This window comes from Gossypium hirsutum, chromosome A03 (assembly GCF_007990345.1).
Source record: "Gossypium hirsutum isolate 1008001.06 chromosome A03, Gossypium_hirsutum_v2.1, whole genome shotgun sequence".
NCBI lineage: Eukaryota > Viridiplantae > Streptophyta > Magnoliopsida > Malvales > Malvaceae > Gossypium > Gossypium hirsutum.
The window spans coordinates 72,244,532-72,262,644 of record NC_053426.1 but is presented as its reverse complement, the minus strand read 5'-3'; the positions used below and the strand labels follow the sequence as shown (position 1 = coordinate 72,262,644).

General features: G+C 33.1%; 2 protein-coding genes and 1 non-coding gene across 3 annotated transcripts; 2 read left to right on the top strand and 1 right to left on the bottom strand.

Moving 5' to 3' along the window:
* The first annotated feature begins 1,514 nt into the window (after positions 1 to 1,514).
* LOC121225579 (small nucleolar RNA R71) lies at positions 1,515 to 1,621 on the top strand. The gene has a single exon (XR_005923438.1). It is a non-coding gene; the product is annotated as a small nucleolar RNA R71 (small nucleolar RNA).
* Positions 1,622 to 4,452: 2,831 nt separating this feature from the next.
* Positions 4,453 to 7,679, top strand: LOC107887473 (syntaxin-132). Its single transcript, XM_016811733.2, has 13 exons — positions 4,453 to 4,602; positions 5,164 to 5,271; positions 5,536 to 5,592; positions 5,695 to 5,743; positions 5,880 to 5,968; positions 6,059 to 6,132; positions 6,233 to 6,275; positions 6,348 to 6,408; positions 6,520 to 6,545; positions 6,632 to 6,709; positions 6,838 to 6,918; positions 7,012 to 7,077; positions 7,208 to 7,679. Exons 1-13 carry the CDS (start codon positions 4,585 to 4,587, stop codon positions 7,367 to 7,369), a joined length of 912 nt encoding a protein of 303 aa, XP_016667222.1. The 5' UTR covers positions 4,453 to 4,584; the 3' UTR covers positions 7,370 to 7,679.
* A 1,462-nt stretch (positions 7,680 to 9,141) lies between these two features.
* On the bottom strand, positions 9,142 to 12,943 carry LOC107887472 (isocitrate lyase-like). Its single transcript, XM_016811732.2, has 3 exons — positions 12,804 to 12,943; positions 9,516 to 11,118; positions 9,142 to 9,411 (listed from the first exon to the last, which is right to left on the bottom strand). Exons 1-3 carry the CDS (start codon positions 12,831 to 12,833, stop codon positions 9,314 to 9,316), a joined length of 1,731 nt encoding a protein of 576 aa, XP_016667221.1. The 5' UTR covers positions 12,834 to 12,943; the 3' UTR covers positions 9,142 to 9,313.
* Positions 12,944 to 18,113: the final 5,170 nt, after the last annotated feature.

Genomic DNA, 18,113 nt, shown 5'->3' with positions numbered 1-18,113 from the left:
CCATTTTGCTTACTAGATGATTTAGTCGAATCACGAGCTTGGAGAGTAATCCTGTCATCACCTACACGAAGTATCAATTCATCTGTGCCAATATCAATGATAGTTCTAGCAGCTGCTAAAAAGGGCTTTCCGAAAATTAAAGGTATGTCACTATCTTTGTCCATGTCTAGAACAACAAAGTCAACTGGGAATATAAATTTATCAATTTTGACAAGCACGTCTTCAATAATACCCCTAAGAAATCTAATTTTTTTATCTTCCAATTCAATGCTCATCCTAGTTTGTTTGGGTTTCCCAAGTCCTAGTTGTTTAAACATTTTATAGGGCATGACATTAATACTTGCCCCTAAATCAGCCAAAGCATTGTTAACAATTAAACTACCAATTAAGCAAGGAATCGTAAAACTCTCTGGATCCTTCAACTTGTTGGGTAGCCTATTCTGTAGAATGGCTGAGCAAATTGTGTTTAGTTCCACATGCAACGCATCATCTAACCTTCGTTTATTAGCTAAGAGCTCCCTTAAAAATTTCACTGAGTTGGGCATCTGCAAAAGAGCTTCAATAAATGGTAAGTTAATATGCAATTTTTTAAGTAGTTGAAGGAATTTACCGAATTGTTCGTTTGTGTGGTCTTTCCTTTTTGCATTAGGATATGGTACACAAGGTTGATATTCTTTTCTTACTGACTTCTGTGTACCATGATTCATCTCATCCTTACCATTACTTACCACAACTTCGTGCCTCGTTTCAAATTTAGATTCAACTAATCCCTCTTCGTCGCGCACAGTGATGGCATGGAGTTGCTCCCTTAAGTTAGTCTCTATGTTACTGGGCATGCTATCTTGTGGTCATTCAGAGATCAACTTAACAAGCTGTCCTATTTAAGTTTTGAGCCCTTAAATCGATGCTTGCTGATTCTTAAGTGTTGTTTTGGTGTTCTAAAAATGAGTTTCTAACACCGATATGAACTTTGTAAGCATCTCTTCAAGGTTTGGTTTCTTCTCTTGTTGGTAAGGTGGTTGTTGAAAACCTGAAGGATGTTGTGGCCTTTGATTTCCTTGACCACCCCACAAGAAATTAGGATGGTTCCTCCAACCTGCATTATAAATGTTACTATACGAGTTGTTTTGAGGTCTAAAATTATTACCCATATAGTGGACGTGCTAGAGTTGAAGGATGGATAATCTGTGTTGTGTACTCCTCCTCTGTTTGCATCACACCTCATCACTGGATGTACCTGAGTAGAACCATACAAACCATCAATTTTTTTATTTAAAAGTTTTACCTAGTTAGCTAGCATAGTGACCGCGTCGAGGCTGAAAACACCAGCTACTTTTGTCGGTTTTATTCTAATGACTTGCCACTAATAGTTATTCAGTGACATCTCTTCAATAAATTCGTAAGCCTCTTTAGGTGTTTTTTTGTTTAAAGTTCCACCGGCGGCTACATTGATCATTTGCCTTGTTGAGGGGTTCACATCATTGTAAAAAGTCTGAACCTGGAGCCATAGAGGTAACCCATGGTGAGGGCACCTTCTCAATAAATCCTTGTATCTCTCTCATGCATCATAAAGAGTTTCTAAATCCATATGCACAAAAGAATAGATATCATTCCTCAATTTAGCCGTTTCTAAACAGCGGTTGAACTCGTTACCGTGAGGGTCAATCACCACTTGGGAACAAATGAAAAGAGGAATAACTGAAGGTGAATGACATCGTCAGAAACACCATTAATTTTAAATGTGTCGCAGAATTCCAAAAAATTTGCTAAATGAGTGTTTGGATCCTTGTCCTGCAAACCATCAAACTGAACAAACTGTTGTATCATTTGAATAGTGTTAAGTTTCAGTTCAAATTTATTTGCTGCAACAGCAGGTCTAACTATACTCGATTCAGTTCCTGTTAAAGTAGGTTTAGCATAATCATACATAGTACGAGGAGCAGGATTCTGATTTACTAGATTTGTATCAACCACAGGAGGTAGAAGATTACTCTGATTATCAGCCATCTCCTCAGTTGTAGTATGGATATCTTCCTCTCACTCTTCCTCTATGTATTGTAGACTTCGCCTTATTTCTCTTCGGTTTCTGCGAGTTGTACTCTCGATCTCATTGTCAAAAAACAAAGGTCCTGATAGGTTTCTTCTAGTCATAAACTATCAAAAACCTGCCAGGAGAAGGTAAAAGAAAATTTAGTAATTAAAATCAAAACAAAACAAAATTAAATTGCAATAAAAATAAAAATGGCTAAAGTAATAAAAGTTAAGTGTTCCTAATATCTTAGTCCCCGGCAACAGCGCCGAAAACTTGATGGTCGTAAAACTAACTAAAAATTTGACTAAGACAAGCGCACCTATCGAACAGTAGTATAGTTATGGTGAGACCAGAAATATCATATCCACAAGGACTAAAAGTACTAGTAATTATTATCTTTTTATTCTAGCCTAAGAATTAAAGGATGTTTTTTAACTAAAACTAATTATCTAATTAACTAAGATTACGACAGAGATTAAAGTTGGAAAATATTCTTTGGAAAACCGATGGAGAAGACAATATCCAAGGAAGAATCCACCTAGACTTCAGTTATCACTTTTGAATCAGATGATTTATTCACTTGACTTAATCTGTAGAAATCCCTAGTTTATGTTATTATCTCTTTCGAGACTAAAAACAACTGACTCTAGGTTGATTAATTGAAATCTCTTTCTAATTAAAACCCCTATTGTCGCATTAACTCGATCTATAGATTCCCTTATTAGATTTAACTCTAATCCGACAGATTTATGTCGTCCTATCTCTAGGATTGCATGCAACTCCTCTTAATTATGAATGATCTACTCTTAAATAGGGACTTTTGCTCCACTGAATAAGCACATCAAAAACCTGAATTAATATCCTGGAATATTAAAGCAAGAATTAGAACTCACAATTAAGAATAAGAACAAGTATTTATCATATAATTCAAATAGTAATATTCGTCTTAGGTTTCATCTCCCTTAGGTATTTAGGGAGTTTAGTTCATAACAATAGAGGAAAACATCTCAAAATTGAGAAAACAACAAAAACATAAAGAACTCAAAGAACTTCTAAGGAAATTGAATGGAGATCTTCAGTCTTGAAGTAGATCCTGCTTCCAAGCTGATTCTGATGGCTATCCTTGAGTATTTTCTGCCTTCTACTCCGCGTGTCCTTTTTAATCCTCTTTTAGGGTGTTTATATAGACTTTGGAATGCTTCAAAACTTTCAAAATTAGCCTTTTCTAAGTAGAATTAGACGTGGGCTTGACAAGGACACGGCCGTGTGACACGCCCGTGTAAAGGTGTTCAGGCCGTGTGCAATTCTGACTTGGTTTAATGTCGACACGGCCATGACACACGGGCGTGTGGTTTACCCTTCTGAAAATACGTAGGCCATGTGAAACACTGAATTAGGCCCAATTTGTCCGTTTTTGGCCCATTTCTTGCTCTTTTTGCCTTCCTATGCTCACCCAAGTATGAAACATGAATTTAAAGGATTAGGAGCATCGAATTCAATGAAACCAAGGAAAAATCATCCATAAATATGTTAAGCATGGGGTAAAAATATGTATATACTATGGTGTATTAGTATTCTATGATGACTTACTCCTCTCTTCTTATCTTTTTCATATATGAGCCTTAGAATGCTTGAAAAAAAACCTAAAAATCACGTTTTTCAGCTACTTGGAGCATGATTTGCGAAATCATCACAGTGTGACACATGGTCGTGTGTTCAATCCGTGTGACTCCTGAAACTTGCTCTGATTTTTCGATTTTTGCTCGTTTTTCACTCATTTTGCTTCCAAATGCTCTCTTAAGTATAAAAACATGAATTTAAAGATTAGAAGCATAAGTTTCATCTTTTTAAATCGAATAATCATCCAAAAACGTATTAAGAACGTGATTAAAACATGTTACTTTTAGCACTTATCATTTAGTTTTAAATTTTAAATTTTTAAGAATTAGGACTAAATTGATAAAATCTATAAACATTCGAGAGCTAAATTTGTTGTTATACCAAAAAATACAAGTCAATATTATGTTAATATTTAATAGATGGGTGAACAAAATATTAAATTTTCATAATATTAATTACTAAAACTTGAGAGAACAAAATAGAAACAACTAATAGGTTTGCTTAAACCATCGTGAAAATGAATAGTTTAATGGAATATCCTCCAACAAATAGCTGAATATAGGTGTGACTTCAAGCTTGGCAGCTAAATACAGAAGCTACAATGGCAAAGTCGAGTAATATATGTTTTAAAGTTATAATTTAATTCCTAAACGGGCCAAGCGGAAAGCTCAATAAACAGGTAAGCAAAGATGGTCGAACCAAACCAAACATTGTTTGCTTGGTCATACAAAGAAAATCATAAGCGCTATGGAATTTGTCGTGTTTAACGTTGAAATTCTTAAATTAATTTCCCGACTGAGCTATAACAGCCGGCTGAAATACTAATAAATAAAAGCATCTCTTTCATAACAAAAAAATTGTTTTGCTTTTTTGCCTTTTTCTTTTTCCTCTCAACCTTCATTAAAAGCATCGTCTCTTTGTTATTTGTCAGCATGAACGACTTGCTTACGGTAACTTTCAATCACTTTGCTCTTTTTTCATCCGTTGTTTTCTAAGTTTAAGATCATCAAATCCTTCTTTTTCTTTGATCAATCAAGTGTTTCTTTTTCTTTCTGCAATTTAATGCTGAAAATTGGATGCATGTTTCTGGGCTTATTTTGGATCCCAGTTAGTGTTTACTTGTGGCGAGGAGTATCATCCTGGCTTTGTCTATGAAAGTTTCACTTTTTTTTTTCTTTTTTAATTATGTTGCTTTATTTTCTTATTAATGATTTTCCTCTCTTTGTTTGGTTACTGAGAATTCACTAGGAATTGTTTTTTTTCTTCTTTTGTTTGTTTGTTCGGTTGATTCATTGGAACCAATATTTGTATCATACATAGGTTTAGAACGTCTTAATTTTCAGCATATGAAGCAAGTTCCGATATTGACATGTACTGAATTGATTTGAGGGTCATATCCTAGTTTAGTTTGCTTTGTTCTATCAGTTTCTTTTTCATTTTGACAATTTAGTTGCGATAGCTCCATTACACTTTGTTTTAGAACTGAACGATCTCATTATGTCCTGAACTAGGATTCATTTGTGGGCGATGCCAAAGGCCACGGCGATATCGAAATGGGAAGACAGGTTCCCGGACCTGGAAGCAACTCCGACATGGGAATGGAAGCTTTCTATAAGCAGGTCTGCCATATGCTCAAAATAGCGAACCAAATTAGCTCTATGTTATTTGACTTTGATGCTTAATTGACTATTTGCTAATATTGTCAAATTTCCGAAACTTTTTTCCCAATGAGTTGAAAAGTGAAAATCTGCCAATATAGGAAGACTTCTGAAACTTCTTCTCACTGATTGTACTGCTCGTTGTTATCATTTTTTTTAGCATTTTATTTTGTTCTTAAGTGAAGTTCATCTGATTACTTCATGCCCCTATTCTTCGTAATATAGGTACAAGAAGTTGAGAAACAGGTGGAAAAGCTCTCTGGGTTACTCAGGAAACTCAAGGTATGTATGTATGAGATGATTTCACCGATTTGAACAATTCAAACAAAACGAAAACTGACTGAACCGAATCAACTCAACTCTACTAATGTGAACTTTTTACAGGATACTAATGAGGAGTCAAAATCGGTAACAAAGGCATCAGCTATGAAAGGTAGAAAGCTTTGTTAGTGTACTCTATTAGTGTCTGAGTTACTTGAGAAAAAATAGATATGAAGTTGTAATATGGGAAAAGCTTGTCATGTTTAATTAAGTTTCATATTGTTGAGATGTGATGTGATTTATTGAAGCTATCAAGAAGCGAATGGAGAAAGATATTGACGAGGTTGGAAAAATAGCACGTAATGTGAAAGCAAGATTACAAGCAATCAACAAAGATGTAAAATTTCTCTTCAAATATCTTAATTTCCAGGCTTTATAGTTATATAACTGAAGCCTATTTGCTGATTTTGCTCGCTTTTATATCCAGAACTTGGCCAATCGGCAGGAACCAGGATGCGAGAAGGGAACAAGCGTTGACAGATCCAGGACCAATGTTACAAAGTTTGTTGCAAACACTTAGTTTGGGCCTTTCCATTTATTTTGAACCAAAATGAGTTGATCCGTTACTTTTTTGTCATTATGATTTTGTCTCCGATTGCAGTGCCATGGCAACAAATTTCAAGGATTTGATGATAGAGTTCCAGGTATTTCTGCACCTCTTTGTTAGCATCTTTTAAGATACTATCTGTTTTTCTCATCTCCCTATTCTGTTTCAGACACTCAGGCAAAAGATCCAGGACGAGTATCGAGAGGTTGTGGAAAGAAGGGTCACTACAGGTTAGAATACCGCGCTTGCTGCTTGCAAGAACTATGAAGCAATCTGATTATTCTTATTATTATTATTATTGTTCATACTTAAAATGCTTTTCTTCATTGCTGTTTGAATAGTTACCGGAACCAGACCGGACGAGAAGGTGAGCTTAAGTTCAATGTTGGAACTTTGGGTCTAATCTATATGAATGTTGTTTTAAAGTGTCAAAAAATTGTGATCTTATCTTAGACAATTGACCGCCTCATTGAAACCGGAAACAGTGAGCAAATTTTCCAGAAGGCAATTCAAGAACAGGGACGAGGACAGGTTATGCCATTATCATCTTTTGAATTCATCGCGCAATGGAACTATAATTGCATTGAAATCTGTTCGGAATGGAACATGTTTTACCAGTTTTTGGTTGAGAACAACTTTGTTATGTGGTTCGGTTTCAGATACTAAATACGGTGGAGGAAATCCAAGAACGGCATGATGCGGTGACTGAGATTGAGAAAAAGCTTCTCGATTTACAGCAGGTGAAAATCTGAAGTCTACACAGAACCCTTAGTATGTACGATAGACCGGCCAAGCTAAGTTACCTATTCTAATTGGACTGTTAATTTTGTCAGATTTACCTCGATATGGCAGTTGTTGTTGGAGCTCAAGGAGAAATTTTAGACAACATTGAAAGTCAGGTTTGCTCCTGTTCTCACATCTTCCAAGAGTTGTTCCTACATTTATATAAAATTTGACATATCAATAAGTCATCCCCTAATAATTTTGTTCCTATATTTATATAAAATTGTGTGTTTTGTATGCTGATAGGTTAATAATGCAGTAGACCATTTACAATCAGGAACAGAAGCTCTTCAAACTGCAAAGCGCTTGCAGAAAAAGTCAAGAAAATGCATGATGATCTCCATTATCTTACTCCTCATTATTGCACTCATCATTGTGCTTTCTATTTTGAAGCCATGGAAGAAATGAACAGGGGAAACTAGACTCCTATAACTCCATCCATTTCCTTCCTTTTTATTTTATTTTGGCGTACGTGATGAATTTCAAAAACCACTTAGAAATACTATAATGTTACGCGAAATGATTTACCTCCACTTTTGACATTACTGTTATCTATGGTAGCTAACAATCTCCTCCCTCAGTCCTTGTTAAAACTACCCGCGTAGCTATACTAGTTAAAGCAGATGTACTAGAGGTCTTTTTTTTTTTTCTTTTTCTGTTCCAAACACTCTTATGAAAAGAAAAATGAAAGAACCCTTTAACTATTGGTTTCAGGTAACATTAACAAAATCTTAGTTTGCTAGAGATCATATTAGTTGCAATATAGTTCGAATCACTCAATACCTTGCTATTAGAATGCTTGCTTTAGGAACTACGTATCTATGATAGATTTGATGCATGCCTGCTCAAAGGCAAAAGAAGACACCTCATGTGCATAGCTATCTAATGTTATCTAAAAGGATACAAGGTAGGAGTTGAGCGAGCAAGTTGATGTGTTGCAACCTGCAGATTAAGGCTTGAAGGAATAGGGCAGCAATCAAAGAGGAATGTGGTGTCTGAACAAAGGAGTATATAGAATCTTTAACAAGTGCATCCACTGATTTCATTTAACCCTATGATCTACAAGGCTGACTTTGTTACCTTACTAGTACTTACAACTTAAAAAAAAGGAATTAAATGAAGTCAATGCATATGAGTACTGCATTGTAGTAGTGCATACACTCTTTGCATTCTATAATGCAAATGTTTGGACTGAGATACAAACAGCTTGAACAATAGTCTAGTCAAAATAATCCCATTGCCTTGATATACTGGTTTATAGAGTCCCAAGTTACCATAGGCAATGCTGTTAATCGAAAAACCAACTCCATGCAATCCCGTTGCTAAAATATCCCGTTTCAGTAAGGGATATCTGCAGTTGCAGCTGGAATAAACACCTCCACATACTAATTCTCAGCCAACATTTTTCTTCCTCCATAGACTAATTCCATAGTGCTTTTGATGGAAAAACCAATCTGATATACTTCATACCCTCAGTCAATGAGAAGATGGATCAAATTCTATATGTTCAAACCTAAGGGACTTAAGGAATGATGGATGCATTTGAAGGTAACCTCCTATATTTTTCTCCCCCAACCACCTAATTAAAGGTTTATCTTTCTTCCATAAACATCCTAAGATGATTTTAATTGTGGATTTGAGTCCTGCCATTCCTAGAGGATATGTCTAACCTAGAATTTAATATTCACTTAAAAGCGATGCCGTAGTAGTTAAGTACCCTAGCAAGCGAAGCAACTTAAAAACCCCAAGCAATAGATTTATGAATCATTCACATAATGGAGGAGCTTTCCCTCTTTTTCATCTCAAAAAAACCAAGAAACTACACTCCACCACATCATTCCAAGGCAGAAAACAAACATATCACTATATCAGCCATATAAATAGTTTTAATCCGACGCTTTAATAGCAAAGGCAAAAAGGTAAACAGCAGAAGCAAGAAAACAGAGAACCGTCTAACCGAAACTTGCAATCCAAGGAAATTGTGGAGTAACGTTTGGAGAATAAAGTGTCCAAAACGTATCACCCTCAAAGGTTATTTTAAATTTAAAGGCACCCGAATTCTAATTTTTTATATAGAGATGGTTCCAAATGCAACAAGCCACGGGTGGGTGGCTGAGGAGTGGAGTTATATAATCTTCAGAACAACAATAATCCAATCCAATCCAATCTTATCAATGAGATTAAAAAAACCAAAGCATTTTCTCATTGCCATTTTAAAACTATTACAGAAACCAGTTTCATCTTTTAACATAAGCAAAAGAGATCTAAAAAAGAAGGAAAAAAAAAAAGAAACACTAGAATTGGGTGATGCTCCAATAGAATGATCCAATTTCCAATCAGCTTAGCTTCATCCTACATCCTTGCCTTAGCAACCACCATATTGCCTTCATTTGCAACCTCCATGGCTCCTGGCCTTGTCCATGTTTCCTTGAATTGCTCCTCTGTCACTCCTGCACAAAAGTCATGTATCAATACTCTTTTTTCTTTATTTTTCTGAATTTGAAGTGTAATCACCTGGAAAAAGGAATGGAGAGTTAATTTCTTTATGACTTGCCTTTGCCCATGGCTGCAGTCGATGATATGCCTCCCTGGACTGTCTTGAGATATCTATCATAAAAGTTGGCACCTGACCATTTTTGATGGGCTAATGTGTCCACCCCATTGTTCCTCTCTTCCCTCTGGATCTTCTCAACATAAGCTAGCATTCCCCTCCTCGCGAAATCTCTGGCGAATGTGTCGGTCACGAGTGCATCAGCATGGAAACCAGCTAGTGTTATGAACTGCCAACAGAAACCAAGCTTGGCTATCCTTGGGATGAAGTCTCTCATCTGTTCATCACTCATTCCCGATGCATCCCAATTGAAAGATGGTGAAAGATTGTAAGCCAACATGACTTCAGGGTGCACTGATTTCACCCCTTGAGCAAATTCGGTGCACTCAACCAGATCAGGGCTGGATGTCTCCATCCAAATAAGATCAACATGTGGAGCAAAAGCCCGGCCACGAACGATTGCAGCCATTACTGAACCCTTAAACCTATAGAAACCTTCTCTGGTTCTAGGTAAATCCCAGTCCCAGAAAAGATTTTTGAGCCCCAATCTCTCAGCAATTTCTCTGGCTTGTTCATTTGAGAGACACTTATCATAACTAGAATGATTCATCCATTCATTCATTCTCCTCCTTTTCTCATCCTCCCTGATGTTCATGTTGTTGATAGCATCGATAACACATTTGGAGAATGTCTTAAGTTGTGCCATGGCTAACCATTTGTCTTCAATGGCCTGGAGTTCAGCCCCAGTTTTACCAGCAGCCATTGCTTCAGCTAACATGGATGCCAGACCTTTTCCCTGAAGATTCGGATTAGTCACACCAAGAATAAACTGATGATCTCTGGTGTCAACATTGGTTTGGATCATATTAGCTGCAACAGCATCAGTTCTAGCCACCAACACTGTCTCCACTCCCATAACATCAAATTGCAGCCTCGCAGCGACAAGCCTATTAATGTGTTCACTAACAGCAACAAGTACTTTACCAGCCATGTGACCACATTTTTTGGTTACCGATGACTGATCCTCGATGTGGACGCCTGCAGCACCACGTTCAACGAAAAGCTTGCAAAGCTTAACAGTTGCAGTGGTGCCACCAAAGCCAGTATCACCATCTGCTATAATTGGCTTCAGATAATCAACATAAGGAGATCGAGCCCTCTCCTCGCGGCTCATGCTCATTCTTGCCTCTCTTTGTTTTCGGTCATGGTATTGTTGTGCAAAGAAAAGGTGTTCAACTTTGTTGGGGACGGTGTCGTAAGGATAGTCGGCAAGGTCCGGACCTGGCTCGTTGGTGGTGGTGTGAGTTGAGGAACATTGCCAACCAGAGACATAAATTGAATCTAAATGCTTGGCCATCATGGTTACTTGGACTGGATCAAGTGCACCAAAAGTCCTTGAAGCAGTGCCATTTGCTTGATGTGCCTTGAGGGTTCTCCATAGCTTCTTTGCCATCTCATTTGAGCCATAGCTCTGTTTGAGGTTGCCCCGTAAAGCCACGACATCTCGAGCTGAATACGGTCGTCGGGTTAGCTTGAACCTCTCTGAGTTCCACCATGCTTGCACCTCTGTTACTTCAGCTTCGTACCTCCCTTCTTCCTCCATTATCTGCCAGTGGCATTTTCGCTCATTAAAAACATTGTTATGATCTTACACCTCTAAGAATGCGGCAGGATACGATTTGAAGCAATTTACTCGAAAATAACGTCATGAAATAGACCTAAACAAACAAGTTACTAGTCTATGTTCGAAGCTCTGCCTGCTGATATTTGAGGGTGTTTGAATACTTACATTAGACAGAAAAAAAAAAGAAGTGGGGCTTGGGTTATATTTTTTACTTTCTTTTATTTTTTTTAAATTTGTATCATAGAAATTTTATATAAATATAATACTATAACTAATATATATAAGTGAATTTTTTTTTAATTATTATAATAAAAGAATTTGGGTGCATAGCATTACACTTTCAAAGTGGGAATCCAAATTTAAATCTTAAAAATGATATTACTGGAAGGAACAATTATAAATAGTGAAAGTTAACCTAATAAGAATAATAGACTTTACTTGAAATGGTAAAAAAGAAAATTTATCATGAGAATGATAAAGTTAAAATATTAAATGTCATGGTGTTTTATGATCAAATATCATGATATGAATTTTTTTATATTTGACATAAAATATAAGATGACAAAAATAGTCTCAGTAATTTTTGATTTTTTAATAAAAGGAATGGGTTTTTGGTAATTCTATAATCGAATTGAGATGTAGTTGATGGATAACACTAACTCAATCAACTCTTTGAATAATACTAATGATTCTACCCCCCACATACACACGTATACATGTAGAAACTACGTGTTTAAAACAGAAGTGGACGTTTAAAAATAACATTTAATAAATAATGAAATATATGGCATAGGCTAAAATTTCAATATTTGCAAATTTTTTATTGGTTTTATTAAAAAGAAAAAAGAAAAAAAACACCATCTAATAATATAGCTTATTCAAAATATGTAAGGTTATTTTTTGTAATTTTCTCAACTGAGTTGGTGTCACTTAATAAACATCAGCTTATTGCTAATACAGGAGGATTAATTTAATTTAAACTGCGAGACACAACTGTCATCCTATTTAAGAGTTGGAGAGGTTATGAGTAGTTTGAAGCATAGTATTAAAATAGAATAAGAAAAAGACAAAAGTATTATTGTAACGATATATCTTCTTTAAAATATATAAAATTAATTTAATAATTTTATTGATTAAATTGATGTTATTTGAAGAAAATTTTAAAATTATATTTTAGACTCAACTGAACAATTACGCAGGGTGTTACTAAATCCCCTCACCGAACGAGACCTTTAAGAGAATAAAAACAAAAGAATAGTCCATGATGGTTGCTTCATATGTTTAGAAAGAAACAAAGGATTCCTATGGAAACAAACACAAAATGGAACTCTTGTTTGTTAGGAGGCTTTCTTGGTTCTGAAGATCATCCTAACCACTGCAATTCATGGTTTCTGCTTTATATTTCCGATATGCTTAAACGAGATTTGCCTGTTTGTTGATGTAAGAAAGACGAATCTTGTGTTGGGTTTTGGGAGCCACTAACTTATAAGCACTAATTTCAAAATGTTAACCCGACTGGGGGTGAGTGCTAGTAGTATACTCAACGTTAAGTTTCTTTATGGGTACGTGGGAAGCCAAAAGTGAAGCACTTAAAATGCAAAGAAAAAGAGGGCCAAGTAAATATAATTTGGTGATAAAGGAAAGGAATGCAGGGAAATGAAGCTTACCATTGAAGGCACTGAGAAAGATGCAGCCATGGATAGAACTTTTGGTTTTTGTATATATAAAAATAAACAACTACTATACTGCTAAAACAAGTTCATGCAAATGCAATGCTTTCTTTCTCTTCCAAGTCTCTCAATTTATAATGACAAAATGGGCATGAGTTATCACCTCCCCAGTAAAAGTAAAAATAAGATTTCACTCTCCGGAGAAATACATTATTTTGTTTGCATGTTATCTTGAGAAAGTGTCCCATGGGACCTGCATTTACAGGCACGTAACATAATGCTATTGTCTTGTTTCATTTCCAGTTATGTCATTAGTTATTTTGTCTTTTTCTCCTCCATAACTGATTTCTGGTTTTCTGTTTCAATCCCTTTTTCTTATCTTCCATCTCCCAAAACCTGTTTATATATGAATTTCGTTACAAAAGAACATTCACAAACAGTCTAATTCATTATTAATTTTTATATTTTTCAGTTTCATGGAAACGAAATCATAGTTGGAACCGAAACTCTTTTACAACGCTCATTTGCCTGTCCTTAGCCGATTGCTGACGATATAAAAACAAAACAACTTGATCGCAAGATTTCGGAAATTTTGGGATTCCCGAGGACACAACCAAGATAGTCCTATCTATATTTCTACCTCCATTTCCCATTTTTAATATCTGTATTTTCCTTGTGAATAATAGACAACTTGGCAATTCTATCCATGTTGTTTGGTTTTTCTTTTCTATTTTATAAAAATCATATTAGTGCAGGAGACCAAACCTCCAATCTCTATCTTTTCTTTAGTGTTTTGGATGAATACAACAGCTTCTATCTTCTCAATCATTTTGTCTACTTTCAGAAACTAGAGATAGACTCAATAAGAGATTTTATTTTGGAAGAAAACTGTAATACACCCCCACCGTAATATCTAGAAACTTTACTACATTTATCTATTAGTATAGCATATTAAAACAAAACAAATGCTACTCTCAAAGTGTTGTATAATATGTTCCAACATGGTGAATCAAAATATGAGCACCACTGATCTTGCTAATTTTTTTATTTGTATTTATTTTCTCTTTTATTTTTCTTATTTGGATGTAGTTGGACTTGTTTATAAGCCGGGTTATCTCAAATTTAATCAAAATTTAGGAGGACTTAAGTAAAAATACTATATTCAAAAATGGGCTTGAGAAAAAAAAATCTGTTTAAAATATGAGTTGAGCTTGAACATTCAAGGCCCAAACTCAGCCAAACTCATTTTTTATTTTTTTAATATTTTATATTATGTGATATTTATATATTATATACTTTATAATATAAAAAAATAAACCTCCGGTAATATATAATATTATAATGTAAACATTACAAAAATGTTAGAATGTCTATATATAAAATTTTAAGAAGGTAGTGTTTAAAAAATCATCTAGTAAATTAGATTTGATTGTAATTAGTGGATCTCACAAAATTGAATGCAACTAAACTACCTTAAATATACTATCCAAATCATAGAGGAAGACTAAGAATTGGGATAATTGCGCAAGTAATTACGAGCAATTACCAACTATTGCTTTCCAAACACACATACATTATTTAAGTTTAAGAATTTATTTTTTAATTATTTTTATATAATAACATAATTTAATTTTAAGATATATATTTTATTTTTAAAATATAATTATATATTTTTTATTTGATAAAAAATATTTGCTATTGAACAGATAAGTCCAAAATTTTTACACAGATTTTGACATAATAGGAAATTAAGTTTATAAAAGTTATATAATAAATTCATTATTATTCTTATACTGGTACATATTTAACCACCCTAGTGTTACGAAAGCTATTGAATACTATATCAAACTTTTTTTATAGAGATTATATTATAAATTTTATATTATTTTTTACCTGATTTACATAAAATATTATTATTAAAAAAGTTAGAAATTTTATTTGCTATTTAACCCTATAGCATAAAAAATTAGGTTTATAAAAGATGTTATGATGGAATGTTAAAATAATGGTTTGGATTTCGGATTCTAGAGTGCTAATGAATGTTGTTTGGATGAGATCCCAAAATAAATTAAATATCATATTCGATAATTCACAAAGTTGGATATGTAAATACAAAAAGTTCTTTTGCGCCATATCATTAGGTATGACACCATTTGAGATATTCGAATTTTCAAAATATGTTTGTGTGGTCATTTGTTCTTATAAAAGAAATTCTCATATTAACACCACCACCTCAGTACAGTCTAAAGGAATAAGGTTGGATCATGCTAGCATATTGCATGCTTCATAACTTCATTCGTAAATGGGATTAAGATTATCTATGCTTTGAAGAGTACATAGAAAAATAATATCCTTGTAATTTTAATGATTCATATTCAAATTAAGGAAAAAAATGGTTTAGGGTCAACAAATTAATGAGTATATGTTAAATGTTAGAGATGAAATAACACAACAAATATGGAATGTTGAAACAATTAGATAAATTGCATATGGTATTTATTTTCTTGTTATTTTTATTTGTTATTATATTATCGACTACTTTTTTGGACTAGTATATTATATATGATGAATTTGATTTTAATTTTCTTACTTGTTTATATTTTTTTCTCAAGTTTATTGATTATTTTTATAATAATTAATATTTAAAAATAAATAAATCATGTAATTGTATAATTACAATTTGTAGTACCAAACACAACATGGAAAATTACAATGTAATTATACTATGCCAACCAAACATATTTTCATTGTAATTACAAGAGGGTGTTATTACTACCCTAGTAGTTATACTATGTAAATTGAAATTCCTTGTAATTAAAAGACCAAACACATTTTCATTTTAATTACAAGATAGACATTAATTGTGTTATTGTAAATTCTAATTTTATAGATTTTATTAATTGGTCAGTTAGTCAAGGTACGAGTGGTTTATATTAAAAGTCAGTTATTTGGAACATAAGGTATCGGGGCTTCGTTTTCATAAACCGAGCTAGTAAATATTTTTATTAAATATTTATCGAGTTTTTATATAGCTAAATTGAAATTTGGTGCGAAAATTTTACTGTTTGGATAGTTAATTAAGGAAAAAGGGTTAAATCGTAAAAACTATAAAAGCTAATCGGTATTGATTTTTATTAGCTAAAGTGCTTGATTAATGAATGTTTAAGGATTAATGAAACAATTTAACCCTACATATAACTAGTGGATAGTAAAGGCTAGCTTATTAATGAAATTGTATGTTAAATTACAAGGTAATTTAATAAATAAATAAAAGTTAAATATAAACAAAAGAAACAATAGCCATCATCTTCCTCAATTCATCATTTTTTTACAGAAAAACACCATTTAAGCAAGAAAAGAATCGGCCAAGCTTTGGTTCTTTGTAAGTAAGTCCCTTTTTTTATAATTTTTATATTTTTGATATCATTGTAACTAGGTTCAGCTAACCCATATCTCCATTTTCAAAATTATTAAAGATTTCTAAAGTTTACATTGATGTTAATTGAAGTTTTTGAATGTTTATGGTAGATTTTGAAGCTTAGAAATGAAATAGGACTGATTTGTTAAGGGACAAAATTGAAATAATGTAAAATTTTTCATGAAATTTTTGAAAATCATGTTTCTAGAGGGCATTACAGTGATGAAATTGTAATGGGATTGAAAATCAAAGCTTGATTTTAAAAGATATAATAGTTTTGATTTTAAAGACTAAATTGAATAAAAAGCAAAATTTTAGGGAAATTGTATAAAATGAAATTAAATTTTTATATGCATATACTAAATTGTTATAAGGTTGTTGAATTTATCAATAAATTAGAAGTTAATCAAAAAATAAGTGAAATTATAAATTAATCCCTAACACTTTGTAGTTACCATTTTCCAAGTAAGTTCATATGAAACTTACTTTATTAATTGATGATATATTTGTGTTATATATTTTTTTTTATAGTTGAATTGTTATTATATAATATTTTTGGCATCAAGAGGATTAAATCGAAAAATATGAAATATCTATATGTGAAATATACATTGACTCGGTAGCAATTGATAAATGGTATAAAGTAATTATTGTGAAATTGAATGGAAATTAGTGGATATTGAACTTGATTATGAAATAGATATGTATATAATGATATTACATATTTAAATGTATATGTAACTTCATAAATTAATTCATTCAAATTTCTAAGTACTTTCATTGCTTAGTATGATCAAAGGTAAAAGTAAGTTAAAATAATTGATGGAATCAAGTTGTTGTGAAATGTTGATTCTCATGATGAAGGACTAAACTGTATAGGATGAAAAAAGTGTATTTGATGCAAGTATTTAATTGACCTTGTATTGGATTGAAAAATGTTATGTTATGAGATGCCTTGTTGAATTGAATTATGAATTTTGGTTGTTGGGATATAATTGAAAATTCTATGGAAAATTTTGTTACTCTGTGAATGTACAAGTAATGCTTTGGCTTACCCGATGAGGCATTGGGTGCCAATTAAATTGATAAGCGTTGGGCGCAATTGGATTACTTTGATTTGTCTGATGAGTCACTAGGTGCCAGTCGTATCAATGAACATCAAGAGTAAATTCTTCACTTCAAAAGACTAGTATGAAATTGGGGTATGGTAAGTCATTACGATATAATTAATAAATTTGGTATAATGTTATGTTTTAATAAAACCTTGAAAGTTCTCTTAAATTTTTCTCATATTGATTTGTGATGTAATTGTATGGATTACTCAATGTTCAGTTGTTTCTGTGCACAGGTTAGATTAAGTACATGATCCTATACATCTACTTCAGCATCCAGTGGCAATATCAGACTCAAGAGTTGGTAATAATTTTGGTTTGGTCATGGGATGTACCTAGGAGAGTTTTGTGGTTGAATATGTTATGTGTTGGATGAATTTAACATTTTGAATGTTATGTGAATATGTATATAATTATAAATTGGTAATGATCTTGGTATTGGGTAATCCTTGTTTATGGTATAAATATGTATGTTATAATGCTTATATGATGATAAGGTAATATGTTATAAACATGCTAACAAATGAATGGTATGTGTATGCTAAGTTTGAATGAATTTGGAAATGTTTGTGCATGTTTGAATGGTTGAATGGAAGCATTATTATAATGTGCTTAAAATGGTCAAATTATGTATGTTGTATTAATTGTTATGAGGTGCCTTGAATGGCATAGTGGATTTGTTTGAATATAATGTTATGTTTGGACTTGAATTGTTGGATTGAGGTGTCAAATGTGGCATATTGGTTAGGCACTGAGGTTGATTGTTATAAGTGATTT